This window comes from Amphichorda felina (assembly GCF_050947745.1).
Source record: "Amphichorda felina strain 45539 chromosome Unknown scaffold_6, whole genome shotgun sequence".
Taxonomy (NCBI): Eukaryota; Fungi; Ascomycota; class Sordariomycetes; order Hypocreales; family Bionectriaceae; genus Amphichorda; species Amphichorda felina.
Window position 1 is genome coordinate 2640181 of NW_028145044.1, and position 16033 is coordinate 2656213.

General features: G+C 51.6%; 6 protein-coding genes across 6 annotated transcripts; 3 read left to right on the forward strand and 3 right to left on the reverse strand.

Annotated features, from left to right (window-relative positions):
- Positions 1 to 1355: 1355 nt before the first annotated feature.
- On the reverse strand, positions 1356 to 2535 carry ACO1O0_006679 (beta subunit of N-acylethanolamine-hydrolyzing acid amidase-domain-containing protein; the record flags this gene model as incomplete). Its single annotated transcript, XM_083196062.1, has 4 exons — positions 1356 to 1421; positions 1456 to 1719; positions 1782 to 2420; positions 2527 to 2535. 4 exons carry the CDS (start codon positions 2533 to 2535, stop codon positions 1356 to 1358), a joined length of 978 nt encoding a protein of 325 aa, XP_083049078.1.
- A 1357-nt stretch (positions 2536 to 3892) lies between these two features.
- Positions 3893 to 5320, forward strand: ACO1O0_006680 (FAD dependent oxidoreductase; the record flags this gene model as incomplete). Its single annotated transcript, XM_083196063.1, has 1 exon — positions 3893 to 5320. The coding sequence occupies one exon, from the start codon at positions 3893 to 3895 to the stop codon at positions 5318 to 5320; it is 1428 nt and encodes a 475-aa protein (XP_083049079.1).
- A 681-nt stretch (positions 5321 to 6001) lies between these two features.
- On the forward strand, positions 6002 to 7363 carry ACO1O0_006681 (phosphotransferase family protein; the record flags this gene model as incomplete). The annotated part of the gene is made up of 1 exon (XM_083196064.1): positions 6002 to 7363. One exon carries the CDS (start codon positions 6002 to 6004, stop codon positions 7361 to 7363), a length of 1362 nt encoding a protein of 453 aa, XP_083049080.1.
- Positions 7364 to 10360: 2997 nt separating this feature from the next.
- Positions 10361 to 10584, forward strand: ACO1O0_006682 (uncharacterized protein; the record flags this gene model as incomplete). The annotated part of the gene is given in 2 exon segments (XM_083196065.1): positions 10361 to 10518; positions 10536 to 10584. 2 exon segments carry the CDS (start codon positions 10361 to 10363, stop codon positions 10582 to 10584), a joined length of 207 nt encoding a protein of 68 aa, XP_083049081.1.
- Positions 10585 to 10736: 152 nt separating this feature from the next.
- Positions 10737 to 12542, reverse strand: ACO1O0_006683 (DUF3176 domain-containing protein; the record flags this gene model as incomplete). The annotated part of the gene is made up of 2 exons (XM_083196066.1): positions 10737 to 11681; positions 11940 to 12542. The coding sequence occupies 2 exons, from the start codon at positions 12540 to 12542 to the stop codon at positions 10737 to 10739; spliced, it is 1548 nt and encodes a 515-aa protein (XP_083049082.1).
- A 2050-nt stretch (positions 12543 to 14592) lies between these two features.
- ACO1O0_006684 (nuclear transport factor 2 family protein) lies at positions 14593 to 15329 on the reverse strand (the record flags this gene model as incomplete). Its single annotated transcript, XM_083196067.1, has 2 exons — positions 14593 to 15050; positions 15188 to 15329. The coding sequence occupies 2 exons, from the start codon at positions 15327 to 15329 to the stop codon at positions 14593 to 14595; spliced, it is 600 nt and encodes a 199-aa protein (XP_083049083.1).
- Between the last annotated feature and the right edge of the window lie 704 nt (positions 15330 to 16033).

Consider the following 16033-nt stretch of genomic DNA (forward strand, 5'->3'; position numbering starts at 1 on the left):
CAAAGGGTTGTACATGCCTACGGCCCCCAGGGCGGCGGTTACATCTTTAGCTGGGGTTTGGCGCGTGAGGTTTGTAATATCGTGAACGATTATTACTCGAGCCCGATCGAATCGGCTACACCGTTACGAGCTAGTTTGTAATTCGTTAGGAATAAACAATGAATTAGCCAAGTTCTATATCTCTCTGTCCTGAAACAGGCAACCATGTAGTTACCCTGTGATACCAAACCTCAGTATGAATAGTGTAGGCGTTTTTTCAGTAGCGTCCTAATGGTTTTTCACATGTCTATCGAATACACTTGGAGTGCCCACAAGCGCAACACAACATACTTCTTCATTTGGCTCCCTCATAATTTTTTAAGAGTATCATCTTTCACGTGAATAGCTTGGTCCTCATAGTTACAGATGTCCGGAACAATTTTAACTCTTCCCAGAGCCGTCTCGTACTGTAGTATTGATTCTGTTGCTGCACCCAACCACTCTTTTGTACAGTCATCGTGGCAGTTGCAGATTTCGTCGTGTTCCCGAATCTTAGGCATATTTCTTGCCTGTCTATCCTCTCAAGCCATTCGCAATAGAAACATGATATAACACAGGTCTGGTAGATCTGTACGAATACTTACCTTCTAAAACGTGTCCTGTGTTTCTTGGGAATGCTTTCCAAAGTTCCGTATCCACCCTGTAAGAAGCCTTTCACCAGCGCGACGATGTACCCCATGTATACGCCCCCCATCACCAAAAACACGCCCAGGAATTAGCAGACAGTGGGTACTAGGAGTGACAATCATGAGGCCGTCCTCTCCATGTTGAGACTACGTGTAGTTGTTGGGGATGTTACATTGTGCACGTATCCGGATGGCGTTGAGGCTACAAGTTACATGTACCTTCTAGTAGTGCATTGCCTAAGTAAGTACCTAGGTACTCACGTAGTTAATTATGTCCTGTTATTTCTGCTAAATCCTTCGGGTGGGAGGCGTCGCCGCTTCAGGTGGTGTCGACACTAAGGGGCGGTCGGCGCAAGGCAGGTATATGGCAGGTAGGGGGTATGACAAGTAACAGCATCAGAAAGATGTCCATCTCAACTTATCATGTGTCCGCCGATTGACTTCCCCGTTATCACTTCCAGATTTACTTCGTGACTAGAAACTGCATACGTTGACATACTTAAGCCGAGACAATATCACTCCCCGAGTTGTCAACGCCTTGGTTCCAAATGTCATCCACTAGGTCCTCAGCAATATGGTACATTCTTGCCCATATCACACGTCCTAGTGTCGGGTCCATAACCACAGCGTAGTGTGTCTCGTCGTTGCAGATCTCTGGGTCCCGAAGAAACCTAATAACATCTTTTTGTGTCACCACCGTCCCATGTTGGCCGTGATGCCGGCGACAACTGCGGACTCGCTTCGCCCAAAGATCGTCTAGATGGGCTTTTCTATCGAGTGACAGGCTTACCACGTCAGCCATCCCTGTCGTGTTCCCGGTTGAGGCGAGTTCCTGGACTGCGCTCTCCAACTCCGCTGGATCTTCCTCATCGGCGACGTCGTGGTTATATGAGGTGAGATAGGTATCCGAGTCTCGGATGAGAGCTTTGCGGTGATCTTTTTCGACGACATAAGCTCGCTCGGGGGTGCAGAAGATGAGATACGCAGCTGTGGACGGCGAGCTCGATAACGTCGATAAAATGGTATGCATCTCGATATTCGTGGCGGCTTTACCCTTGGGGACTTTTAGCCTTGTTCTTGTACAATCAAATGGGGGCGATGACCTGGTGTTCCTACGTTTTTAGCGCGAGTATCCAAGAGAAAGCCGCGCAGCACACTCGATATTGACTGGCGGAATCCCAAGACGACTAGAGCCTGGTGACAGCGAAAAGCCAGCCTCTCTCTCAGCGAGTTCCGAGAGTGATGCGGCCGAAAGTTCAAGCTCATGCTGAGACCGTTCCTCACTCCCGTCAGCACGCCAACGTAGCCGAGATAGGTGACAGAGGTAGCAACAACAGGGCCGCCGGCAAAGTGGACAAAATCTAGCTGGACGGTGAGCTTGCGCAGTGTATCCATGCCCCAGTCGAGTGTGCGGAAATGCAGCATCCGTGGTGTCCTGGACGAGGCTGGCTGCTGCTCTGAGTCGACTGCCCGCACGCCACCACTGGTGCAGCCCAGAAGCAGGTCTAGGAGGACATTGAAGGCGACCAGAAGATGAATCGGAATGCCAAAGGCCCTTGATATCCCTGCCAGTTCAGCAGTCTCCTCGGACCTGTACACGCGGCGCAATGCTATGCGCGCCACGAAGCCTAGACCTTTTGCAATAACAGGACCGCCGAATTGGCGGAGGAGGTCGTCAAAGATGCTGGACAGGTCACAGCTGTCGACCTGGGTCTGGAGGTGAGGGACAATGTGATCGTAGCGATGCTCGGGCGGCTGCGATAGATCCACGACAAATCTCGGAATGATCTCCTCTGATTCCATGGCGCAGACAGGACAACGTGCAATGAGCGCTGGTGAAAGGTGGAAGTTGGGAACTCACCAAAACCATCGTGAATCGTGAACCGTGAACCGTGAATCAATTGATGCCTAATTCGGGGACCTAGTGCCGTCATCCGACAGCGGGGCGGGCGCCCTGGAAGACACGAATAGGGCCTAACAAGTTACAACAGGCTACCCAAAACATCTGTTGAGGCGCTGGCGACTCTACCGGTAGAGCAAGAGATGTCAATCATGTTGTAAATTAGCCACGGCGAGGTAGAGGCTCTGGTCGGCATTGCATGGCGCGTGGCTTTGCTGATTAGTACCGTTGCAGTTGCAAATTAGCCCGTAGGGAAATTCCACGTTTCCCGTTTTGCACCTAAACACCAATGCAATTTATAAGTTCTAAAGATTGTGCCGTTGACCCTTGGAGAAAGTCCATGTTTTTTTTCGTGGTATAGTCTCAATGTATCCAACCAGCTTGCCGTAAAATATGCAACGCCGTATCTCTAACATTTTCCTCATCCGTTGCTACACGATCTGCCCAGTCCCCGACCAGTTCCTCCAGAATACCAGCCATCTTATTGCTGCTTGCCAGACACAGTTCGAATTCACTGCCAACCTCCCTCGCTCTCAACCTGCTTGCTGCCACACCATGGCCTGCTGTTAAAATCACCGCTTTTCCTTCAACACCATGATCCCTTGAACCTCCTATCTTTGCCATAATTTGCTTTATTGCTTCAAAGTCGAGTACAATCGCTGTGCCCGAGACGATGAGTCGGCTCATACTGGATATCGTGCAGGTGTAAGTCGTCCACATAGCCTCGAGGTTGGCGAGCAGCACATCACTGCCTTCAGGCTCTGGGTAAAGGGCGTCAAGATTATCGCCGTCGATATTGGCGTGCGGGATGCCGCGGAGGCGGAGTTGTTGGGACATCTCGTTCGCGACGGACGACTTGCCGGAGCCCGAGCGGCCGGACACGATGATGAGGTGAGCTGTCATGTTGATGGTAGGTCTTTGATGAGCTGGATCCAAGAGAGCAGATCCTCTGTTGTCTAGTAGCATCTCAAAAGCCTCTCATGCAGCTTTTGGTTGCGTATTTTACGAAGGGTCTCGAATGGATTCCTCCAGCGACCCCTCCGACCCCACATTCTCATGTAGGCACGTCTCTATATCCGTATCCCGTACGGAGTGCAGTGTCCCAGGTCTTAGACCCGAGCGGGGAAATAATAGGGATTGTTACGGTAGTGTGCCAATGTGGCTGACCGCTTAAGAGAATCGGGCAGTTCAAATGAGACCCAGAGACCCCGGATGGAGATTGAACTTAGCACTATGTCGTCAGCATGACTTATAAGATCTGGAGCGGCTGTCCGTCTCTTTGAGATTCTAACCCAACGACTTGTTAATTCATCCCCAGACTTCCAACATGTCCAGCTCGCTGGAGGGGGTCTATGAGCCTGGGGTTGTTGATCCCGGGATCCCTGTCCACAATCCCACAACTCCCTTCTGGTACTCAACTCCTCACCCGTTGGCAAACCACCGCTCACCATGGCCGACTGGAATCTCTGACGTGGTCATCATCGGCTCTGGCATTTCTGGCACCAGCCTCGCCCGAACTCTTCTTTCCAAGCGCCCTGATCTGCAGGTCACTCTTATTGACGCCCGGTCCCTGTGCTCGGGTGCCACGGCACGCAATGGAGGCCACATCAAGACCATGGCCTATGCCGTCTGGGAGGACCGAAAGCGTGCATTTGGCGCCGACGAGGCTGTCCGTATCTCGAACTTTGAGCACTCCCACCTCAAGGCCATGGCCGATGCAATTCTCGAGGAGTCGTTGGATTGCGACCTGGTACACACGCAGGGAGTTGACGCCTACTACGACCAAGACGTCTTTGTGAAGGCTGTTCTGGCGCTCAAGGACATGCACACCCACGCCCCCCACCTGGCCTCCAAGTACAAAGTCTTCCGGGACCGTACCATCCTTGAGAAGGATATGACTCTGTCGCCAAGGTGTGTCGGCGCCATCGTCGTCCCCGCTGCGTCTGTATGGCCGTACAAGATGGTCACTGGCATGCTGGCACCCATGATCCGCTCCGGGAAGCTCAACGTTCAGACCAACACTCCTGTCCATGCCATCAGCGACCATGACGGGGAAGATTATGCCACTCTGCGCACGAGTCGCGGCGATGTCCGGGCAAGAAAGATTGTACACGCCACAAACGGATGGATGGGCCACCTCCTCCCAGAGCTGCGCCCATTCATCTCCCCCGTCAGGGGCAATGTGTTGCGCTACGACAAGGCCAAGCCTAGAAACAAGGGTGGAAGATTAGGCAAGCAGTCCAAGAAAGGCTCGGCTCTCGGTCTAGATAGCAAGTACTCATATTGGCTGCGCTACGCCAGCAAGGACTACGACTACCTCATCCAACGGACCCCTGGTGATATTGTCGTCGGTCGGGCCAATACCGGGAGGCCGGCCACAGGAGATGACAGCCAGACCGATCTGCTGCCTCTAGCTCATCTGCGAGGGTTTCCAGAGGAGACCATGGCCTCTCCAACCCCGGGACCGTCAGCCAGCATCAGCCACGCTTGGTCTGGAATCTTGGGGTTTACGCAGGATGCTATGCCCTTTGTTGGTCCGCTCAATTTGTTCCCCGGCCGGAGCCACCAGCATGTCTGTGGCGGCTATCACGGTATTGGAATGGTGAAGGCCTTTCTTTCGGCGCAGATTGCTGCCCAACTGGTTCTTGGGGAACGCCCTGGCGAAGACTTTCCTAAGTCGATGCTGGTCACCGATGAGCGCTTGGTACAACTAAAGGAGTCTGTTGAGAGCTCCCGGCCACTGTCCAAGCTGTGATAAGATTTGTGCATTATTTTTCTGGCTAGCTGCCGAGTTGTGGTGGAAGGCCAGGTTTGACCATGGCTATTGATGTAGCCTTGCCATTACTGAACCAGTGTATCTATATAAAATATAAACAAAACTAATGCGAAATTTTAGTTTTACCAGGAATCATTACCTTCACAGTATGTAACTAAGTTGTTAGTGTTAAAGCAACCACCTTTGCCAAGTGATACGGTTAGTTTGCCTTGTCGCTAACTCCTAGAGCTGGCACTCCACAATACGATTAACAATCAGAATCAAACTTCGGTGATGGACATATTCGTATATCATTTTATTCTGAGACGGTTCTTGGTCATAAAAACACATGTTTGGCCCCCCTCCCCTTTGGTGAGGGCAAAGTCGATCATGGAGGCATCAAGCTATCATGTGATGGTACTCAGATAAGGGGAATATGTTGGCTGAGCAATCGTGATACAAACATGAAATCCTGGGGCACCATGGCTGGGATAGCGTTAGAGCCTCAGGTTACATAATCGCAATTTGCTACCAATGGCCCATGCGTCCAACGGGCCAACTGCTCATTTATTTCCCCCCAACTTCCATGTGTTTCCCAGGACTGCTTACCTAGATAAGGTAGTTTCCAACGCGCCCATCGGCCGAAACCCCGATCAATTCATTTGCTCGGCTCCCATCACCATGGATTGGGACGACCTGGCCGAGGCAAACTCCCAAAAGCTTTTCGCTGGCTGGCTTCACCTCCTGATGCGAGAGTCCCCGGGTCTACCATTGAATGTCGCCAGTCGCCACCGTCCTGGCAAGCAACCCGTCGAGGCCTCCGACTACATCACCGGCTCCTGTAATATCGCATGCACTGTCACCTTTGATGATGGCTCCAAAGTCTTTGTCCGCTTCCCCATTCTTGGCCGAAGCCGGTTCCGCAGAGAGAAGAACAACGATGAGCTGATGGTCATGCAATGGGTTTCCCGGCGCACATCCATTCCTGTGCCCAAACCTCTGGGCACTGGCCTGTGGTCTTTGGGTCCTTACATTGTCGAGTCTTTTATCGAGGGAACGTTGCTTTCCACGTACCTGAGAGACCCGTCCGTGCGATCCCCCAACTTGCGTCCCGACGTGACGACTGAGGAGCTGGAAAAGGCCTATCGACCAATGGCCAAGGTTGTCTTAGAGCTCTCCAAATCCGAGTTCCCCCTTATCGGTGCCCTTGGGTATGAAGCGGGGGCATGGAAAGTCATCAAACGTCCACTGACCCTGAATATGAACGAGCTGGTCCGGGTGGGCAACCTACCGCCGGCCCTCTTTACCCAGAAGTATTTCCCCAACTCCTCGGAATACTTTCAGGAGCTGGCATCGCAGCACATTCTCCATCTCAAACACCAGCGGAACAATGCTATCGAGGATGAGCAGGACTGCAGGAAAAAGTACATTGCGCGTTGTCTCTTCCGGAGGATTACTCAAGAAATTCCGACAAAGCCAGGCCCTTTCCGCCTCTGGTGCGATGACCTACGCCCGTCCAATGTTCTTGTAAACGACACAGGGTCTGAGTTCGAGGTCACGGGAGTCATTGACTGGGAGTTCACTTACGCCGCGCCCGTCGAATTCACACATGCCGCGCCCTGGTGGCTTCTCTTTGAGAGCCCGGAGGCCTGGGAGCCAGATCTCAAGCAGTTTCTCGCCACCCGCTTCGAACCACGCCTGCAGCTATTCCTAAAGTGCCTGAGGGCCATCGAGGATGCCCAGCTACAGCAGGGGACCCTCAAGGAATCCCAGCGTCTATCCGGGCATATGGAACGGTCCATGGATGATGGGTCCTTCTGGCTCTGCATTGCCGCACGCAAGGCTTTCATGTTCGACGACGTTTACTGGCAGATGATTGATGAACGTTACTTTGGCAAGTTTACGACGCTTGACGATAGAGTTGCTCTTTTAACCCAGGAAGAGCGCGACGAGTTGGACGGGTTTATTAGAGAAAAGGTGAAGCAGGCGGCAGAGAAGACACTGGATGAGCATCTGACATTTGACGAAGTCCTAGAACTTTGATGGATATTTTATAGGTCTACATCTGATATCTTGGGACCAAAAGTGACGAAATATTGGCTCGTGTTGACATGCTATGTCTCTAGGTTCCTGTTTCCCATTCAGCGTGGTAGCTTGCTACCACTACCTAAGCAGGCATATTGTTGACCACACTTCTTCATAGGGTTCAGAGAAAATAGCCATGCGATATAGTAATGCACCAGCTATCTGTGGCTATAAACCATTTTATCCTATCCTATATAATATAGCGGAGGCTTCTACGGCTTAGGCTTCTAACTCTATTACCCCCATACTTCTACTAGCTGCCGCATTTAGCGGCTCTAACAGTGCTATCTCGACTTGATGTGTAATCGAGAACACGCTGTTGCGCCCACCGGGTTTGGCGGCACCCCAATCAGGTAAGGCGCCGCCGCCGCCATTGGCCCTGAGACCCCTGTCGGAACACTGGCTGCTCGCTGGCAGTATAAGTACGCCAGCCTCCTCCCTCCGTTCTCGACTTGTGCTCTTGGCTTTGCTACCTCCTAATTCCCCCTGGTCTCCTCCTTTCAGCTGCCTTAGCGATGTCGGCGTTCCATGTGCCAAAGAGTCGGCCACAGAGAGGCGTGAGCTGATCAGTGGCCTTGGGGTTGGTCTAGGCCGGCACCAGCTTGTTGATCGAGTCTTTGGGGTTGAACGTGGAAGTAGCCGCCGGGAGCCTGGGGTTGCGAATAAAGCGACCGTTGTAGACGCGTCGAGAGAAGTGAAGCGTGGTATAGGCCTAGACACAGGTACCAATCAAGATGATCGAAAGCTGCAAAGAGCGTTAAAACGGGATTCCGAGCGTGTTGCGCGCAGCACCAGCATCCAAATGGTACTTAGGACCAACATATAGTAGGGCAGGACCCCCTTGCCAGGCGGGAGAAGCTGCTTGATTGTATCTATGGTGGATGGATTAATCGATATTGTTGAAGAAGATATCGCAAGAAGAGGGAAAGAGATAGCTTCGTTACGAATAGTGGGACTAAATATTATTAGTACCTTTGAAGCGACGTGTCAAGTTGTGTTCGTCATCACAGCGGCCAGGGCGATGTAACAAAGAAACTTCAAAAGTGGGCCGCCTCATTAGAAATAAAATGCTCCGAAAGTGATTGTTCTCGTCTGAACTACCGCTTTACTTCTGACACCCTCGTCCTCCTAAAAAGCTGCTCCCACTACGGATACTCCGTAGTCCCTGTCGACTTGGAGGAAATGGCGGGTCCGTGCTGACTACCATCTATTGGGCGCCGAATGTATGGATGCCTGGCGGAGTACGGAGCCCTCCCCCAAAAAGTTGCGCGACCTACAAGAATGCGATCCAACAACCAGTCATCACATTTCTCGAAGCACGAACGCGAAAAACATGAGCCTTAAGCGGGATGGTGCTGGAGGACGAGCAAGGGGATGGAGGTTTAGGATGGACATTTAACCCAGGCCTCGTCCTGAGCATTGCTCTTCGCGGTTTGTTCTGATGCTGGGGCCAAGGAGCGATGGCTTGGCAATGGCTCACCAAGCTGCATTTGCACATGCACCCCGTACCTATGGCGTGGAGGCAAAATCTATATATTGATACATGTAATTAGCCATTGCCCAGCACACAACGTGGTCTTCTTACCAAATTCCCTCACTCACCTTCATTTACCTACGGACATTCAGACTTTATCGCCTACAAACCATGTCAGGCAGGCGGATGCCCGCTCCACCATCAGCGGCGGAATGCGTTGAACCTTTTACGCCAATTCCGCCAGAGCTTTTTATGATGGATCGCATCGACAGGGACAGATACAAGACAGAAGCCAACAGATGGGTCCGGTTCAGGCTGGAACAGATCAGCTTGACATCTCACTCTCACGACCGCCCTTATTCTTGGGGACTCACCATATTTCGCACAGTCTATACGCCAGAGTCTGACGAATCGTTCCCCCGGGCAGTCGAGAACTTTTTCTCGTTAGCCAAAGAATTCGCCCTTGGCGAGTTGTCTGTAGAGAGGGGCCGTCTTGAGCCTGCACTAGACCCTTCTCCCAACGAGGCCTTGGCGAAAAGATTCTACTGCGACATTGTCGAGGATGCTGGGTCTCTCGATGGTGTGGGGCCGGATCAGGTAGGCGAGCAGTTTGACGCTTGGATCGAGAAGCACCATCATTCGAAAGAGTGGAGGGAATTCACAACTTTTGGTTCGACAATGGGGAGGTACGAATTTTGCATCATGCTAGACCAACAAGGGATAGACCATCTATTGCAGATGATGGTTGACCCAGCAGATCAAATGCTGGATCCAGGCGACCTCCACGTCAAAGTTGTCACCGCAGTCAAACGAGAGGACCTCGATGAAGATGAGCAGGTGGATGATCACGAAACGGGAAGACTGTGGCTTCGAGTCGGACTTTCGAGCAATATCATGGGTCTTTGTATTGGATTGATAAATGTTGACATGAGCCTCGATGAAATGGCACAGAGTGACGCCGAGGATGGAATTCTGAATTACTATGGATACAATTAAGCTAATAAGACTTCAATGTTCTTTGATGTTCTTTCAAATCCACGTATAATCATCTACGTCACTGCTCCCCGGCCATAGCCTAACATGACTTCCTGGCTTGTGCTCTTCTTGGAACCGCCACCCATCACCTCACCATGTTCTCCCACGTAGATTGTTCCCTCTAGGAACTGGGCCTAAGGGTCTCCACTATCAAGGGTCTCAACAAGGCTTTCTCCCGTGATATCGCGCGGGAATCCTTCGTTGGTAACATAAAGGAGTATATTGGAGACCTGCCGGTCCCAAAGGGGAACACCATGGGAAGGACTTCGCCTCCCTATCGCTCATAACGCCGCTCTGCCAGAGCTCTGCCGGACTTCGCTATTCAATGACCCTTGAAAACCTGGGGACTTTAGCCAGGGGCTCGCCAGTAGACGGTAAGTAATTCCACCCTATCCTTAGAATCTCGACCCATCTAACCTGGTAATGTCACTCTGGCGTTTCTCGAAATGGTCCCCTACTACGCACTCACAAAAGAAATGACCGACGACGAGTTCACCCAGTTTTTCGATCCCCCCAACAGCGTGGCGCAGGTCCTCATTGCGCACTTTCTGGTGCTCAACCACGCCCTCGAGCTGCAGTTTGCGGGCCCAAAGCAGAGCGGAGAGTATGCCTTCTCCAAAGAGATCACAAGAGCGTGGATACAGGGCATATCAAAAAGCCTGCCGGGTGAATTCGGAAGATATGTCATATAGCCCCTAGCAATAATGAGCTTGTACTAGCGGCCGTCTACGGCTGGGTTCTGTTCTCGTTGTTAAATGTAATAGACTCTGTATATTCTATGCTGTAAATATCCCCTGATCGTTGACTACAATCACTGATTCACTACGGAGCACACCTCACCCTTTGAGATTCGGCGATTCGTTCCATCTGTGACACACCCTCCTTGCTTGCACCAGATATCAAGATATCATCAACTCCCCAATCTCTGCCCACAAACATGTACGGCAACACACTAGCTCTCCATAGGCCGGGCCCTCGGTGCTTACTCATGACGGCCGTAAAAACCAGTATTATAATTGCTGAGACCGCCAGAACGGCTGGCAGGGTAAACCATGCCCACTCAACGTGGATATACGTCTCGTTGTGCCAGGCCTGGCCAGAAACCTGGCTGGTGTTGCCCCCAGAGCGAAGTCGGGTCGTCATGCTCAGGGCCATGTGATCGAAGAGGCTTGTAATATTCGGCGTTTTGTAAAGTAATTTCGCAATACTAAAATTCTCATCCTGAGAGACTTGTGTCAACTCCGACCCTAGAGATGTGGTGAAGAGCTTCTCCAGCATGTTGCCCGCGCCTGCTGCATCGGCCAAGTTGATGGGATACGAAGTTGTGTTTTTCTCGTCAATGAGCGTGGCATAATGTCGATCAAACATTTGATCATAATACAGGGGTTCTGTCGAGGTGTTGACGAAGCGTGAGCCATTTGCAAACGTCGAGGTCGGCGTGTAAGTGGACTTGCACCAGAACAGGTAGCATTCGTCGACGCGACCCGAATCAGGGAACGCAGTGGCAGTGTCATCGGGGCTTCCGATGCGGAGGATGCCGAAGCGGGCGAGAAAGCCAAATTGGGGCCCGATATCAGCTCCGAAGATTAATGGACTTGGTATGCCAGTTGCGTTGAGCATGGTGTAAAATCTAGACGCGCTTGGTGCAGGGCCCGTCGTAGCCCGGAGGGATATACCGCTCGGGGTCGTGTAATCGCAACTCCAGTTCTCGACGTTGACTCCTTTGTCATTCTCGTCGCACTTGGGGCCAGACTCAGCGGTTACGTTCTGACAAGAGGAGCAGATGCCAAGAGAAGTGGTAGCAGGCCAGGTGCAGTTTGACGACGAGCATGTTTCATATGCCCGTGGGTCGATGGGCTGAGAAAAGATGCCTGCCAGCAGGGCACCTTGCATCAAATCATCGATAGTATCTGCATTGTTTTAGCATGGAAGCACGATGCAGCTGCGCTAGGTATAGCGACCCGTACCTGGTGTTGATGTGCCGCTCAGTGTGTCGGTCCCAGTGTCGTACCCAGTTGCTACTACCAGCGTGGCCTCTCCAGCGCCCTTCTGCAGCTCGACCATTCTTTCTCTGTAGCTGATGATTTGCTGCGTGAACGGCTCAAGCGCGAGGACAATAATTGTAATTGCGCATCCCGCAGATGCCAAGGCCGACGCGCCGGACCTTGCTGTCCCCAGGATGAGATCGTAGAGGAAGACAAGTGCGCCAAAGGACCCGCGACTGGCCAGGTCGAACCTATCCATGTCTATGAGAGGCCTAGGAGAGCCGGCAAAGTGTACCCATTTGAGCTGCGATATGCAGGCGGGGATCGCCGTCATGAGCGCTGCCTTGGTGAGGGTCGAAAAGATGGCCACGAAGGCGTTGGGGCTGATGGGCAGGTGCCATGTCGACACGGCTTTTCCGGACACGGACGCGAGGATGATGATGATAGCGGCGAGGCAAAGGAGGGCCCAGAGGATGGATAGAGACTCCCATATCCAGGTGTCTCGTGCTCTTTCTAGGGGGGACCGTTTCTTCTCTCCTTCATGGCGGTCAGCGCCAGCCTCGTGTTCCTGTGATTGACGTAGATGTTCTCCGGCCCGGGCTGTTCCACCGGTCAGTTCATAAGAGGAACAGGAAGACGGCATTATTTGGAACTAGTCGTTTTGCGCGGTCGCCCAGTGAGGGAGACAGGTTTATGTTGTGGTGAGAGCTTTGGGGTTTAAGACTTGAAAGTTTAGGACTTAGGAGTTTAGGACTTGGCGAATTGCCAAGGACCAACCCGACCAAAGAGAATCCGGGGCACAGAGCAGCGATTTCCTCCAGGTTTTGTAGCCTGTATGAGTGTCAACCACCCGTCTGTTTAATTGGTTCCTATAATTACATGGATGGTACGGACAGGGAGCACGGAGGCTGCTGACATGCATTCACATGCATGCTGCAAGCGCCAGACCCCTTCTCATTTGAACGATAAAATCATGAGACATTCCCCCGGCATGCAACGCAGACCAATGACACCATTTGACGGTGGGATATGAGGCAGATGACTGCAGAACAATGCCAACCCCAAAATCACAAGTGACCTCAGCAAAAAACGGCCTCAAAGGCTAAGGAGAATAGCTATAATATAACTTATTCATATAATAAATTAAACGAATTTCTATTATTATGTAATGATAAGTTTAAAAGAGGTATGGTAATTAGTTAAAGTATCTAACATATATATAGTATTAGGAGCCCTAACCCTATAAGTAAGATATAGCGTTTTTATAAGGGTATTAAGTTAAAGATATTATTGAGGTCCTATAAGGTTACTTGTGTTTTTGGGATTGGCAGTGTTCTGCAGTCATCTGCCTAATATCCTACCGTACATTTCGGCGGTTACAGAGTGGGATTTTCATATGGATTATAGCAATGCTATGCGTATCAAATTTTATCAAGTGTAGGTATAGGTATATTACTAACAACCTAGTTAGTATTTAGGACTCTGTAACTCCGTAGTTCAACTCATCAAAAAGTTCTTTCAGCAAAAAATCCATTTACCATCATGTAAAACCAGTACTCCTATAGGACAGCAAACTCATTCATTCCCGCCACGAAGTTACCATCTTCAGTCTCATATCGCAGGATTTAGTTGCACTGGATGGGCACCAGATTGATCAAAATGGCCGGTCGGATGGTCAGTCTCTCCTGTCGAAAAGCTGGGTCAGGACCGAGCTCGTCACCCGCAAGGAGGTTCCACAGTTCACGGGAGATGGGCTGAAAAGTCTTCTCCCACTGCATCCACAGAGCTCATGAGCCGGAAAAGGCGTATGGTGGCCAAACATCTGCACTGCCTGGGATAGAGACGGGAGTTCCGGCAGTTTCCAGCTGTCATACAAGTCGACATTTACTTGTATCGGGCGCTCAAAGCTGTACCTGGGGCTGGGGAGTCCTTCAAAATTTGTCTTCATGGGCACACTGATATTGAAGAGAACGCCAAGGGTCCTGATACTCTTCGTAGTGGCGAAGAAGTACCACTCCCCGATGACATATGTATCCACGTGGCGGGGGCGGTTATCAGTTCCGACTCTTCTGTTCAGCTATGGGCGCCAGTCGACGGCGACATTTTGTACTTCGTACCCGTTGGACAACTCCTCACCGATGTGGCCTAAGGTTAGTCGTATCTACGGCCCCCAACGGCAAGAATGCCGGCCTCGAGACTTTCCAGGACTCGGTCTGGGAAAATTCTCCTTCTGTAGCAGCTGCGTTGGAAACAGCTACGTTAGAAACAGCTGCACCCAGACAGTCTACGAAATTGAGGCGACGACAATGCCAACTGCGACGACCCGACGACGGCTTTTACCAAACAGCGGTTGCCGCGGGACTGGCAGTGGGACTTCCATCGAGACTCCAGACGGCGATGGCACTTGGAACGTTGTTGATACTTGCCACGAGGGCGGGGGTAATGGCATGAATCTGGGTGAGATTACCGTTGAGGACATAGTATATGAGTGTTTCTCACACAATGAACAGCACACCATCTGGCGTGGCAACTAATGTTTTTGTGAGTTCACCATGTACTGCAACTGAGCTAGATATCGAGTCTCTGAGATGGGGACTCGGCTGGGTTTATGAAACATATTAATAGATAATCTTAAGTTAGATACAAGGCACATGTAGACAACTCATATCATCCTCCGATACCTTTAGAAGGTACTATTTTTGGCGCACGTGCTCGTGGCCGCTGCAACCCATGGCCGCGTTCAGCTTCTGTATGTCCCAGTAATACGACCTAATCTCCTTGATCTGACCTCGCTCGCAGTCAATCACAAACGTCTGCGAGAGCGGGAAGTCGATCTTTTCGCCCGTCTTGTGGCAAGTGTAGTAAACCCTGGACAGCACGACAATCTTGTCCGAGTTGGGGTTCTCGAAAATTTCGGGGTTCTGGACATCAATGACGGTCCATTCCGAGACCCTCTCCAGCCATTCCTTTAGTTGCTGGGGACCGCGGTATTCTCCTGCCCAAGGGAGCGCAGACGACTGCTCCATGTAGAATTCATCGGAGAGGACCACTGCGACAGTGTCGAAATTGCGTTGGCCAGCCGGTGCCGATGTGAAGACCCGCTCGGCTTCATAGAATTTTTCAAGGACTTGGCGAGGGGTATGTTTCCGTTCTGTAGATGGTGCCATTGTGCCGAGAAAACTGGTGAGGCCCGACTTGAATCGTATTGTTTTGCTTGTGGGCACGTCCGGCTGTGTTGTAGCTTACAACCAAGCTGCGGCGTGAGCTTACAGGAGCACAGTGGACTACTTAAGCCTGCGCCGCCGCCGCCAAGTTTCGATCGATCCGTGACAAATCCGTATCCGTTGCCCGCATCGACCGGCTTAGTAACCATCGGCTTTAGGGGACACGCCCGCGGAAACGTATCGCCGCTGGAATAGTTCTCAGACATGATCGGGAGGTTATCCGCGGGGCGCCACTGGTACTGATCCGATTGGGATCGATGCTTCCCTAACATCAATGATGTAAAGACCAGCTAGAAGCCCAATGCGTGGTTTGAGTGAGGGGTCCTTCATGGATAGGCTTTCCTATTTCCTAGACCTTACAGATCCCCATCATTCTTACGCAGAGGCTCGCCTAACTGCATCATTAAGACAGTGCTGGTGATAGAAGATGTCGTCAGCTAAGCGCTACGAAGAGGCACTAGCCAGCTTCAAGACCTCGACAGTCTTGCAGGATCTCTGCTTGACAGGCAGAGTCATCGTGGTCACAGGTTTGTTGCCACCCTCCCAGAAGGGTCAAAATTTATTCTGACACAGCGACTGAAGGAGGGGCCAGTGGAATCGGTCTAGCACTCTCACAAGCCGTCGTGGAAGTCGGCGGATCCGTCGCTGCGATTGGGACCGCCACACAGCCTGACGACGAGTTTCTCGATGTATTCGGGCCAAGAGTAGGATCTGAGGTGAAATATTATACGTGAGCAGACTGGCCCCTTCTGCTCGCATATGATCCTTATCCGCCCCATCAACAGTGCCGACATAGCAGACGAGCGCGCACTCGACGCTGGTTTTGAATCCATCAAGAGGGACTTTGGTCGAATTGACGGAATGTGAGTTTTGAGGAGTTGCCTGCCTCAGATGAGGTCTTCTCTTGAAT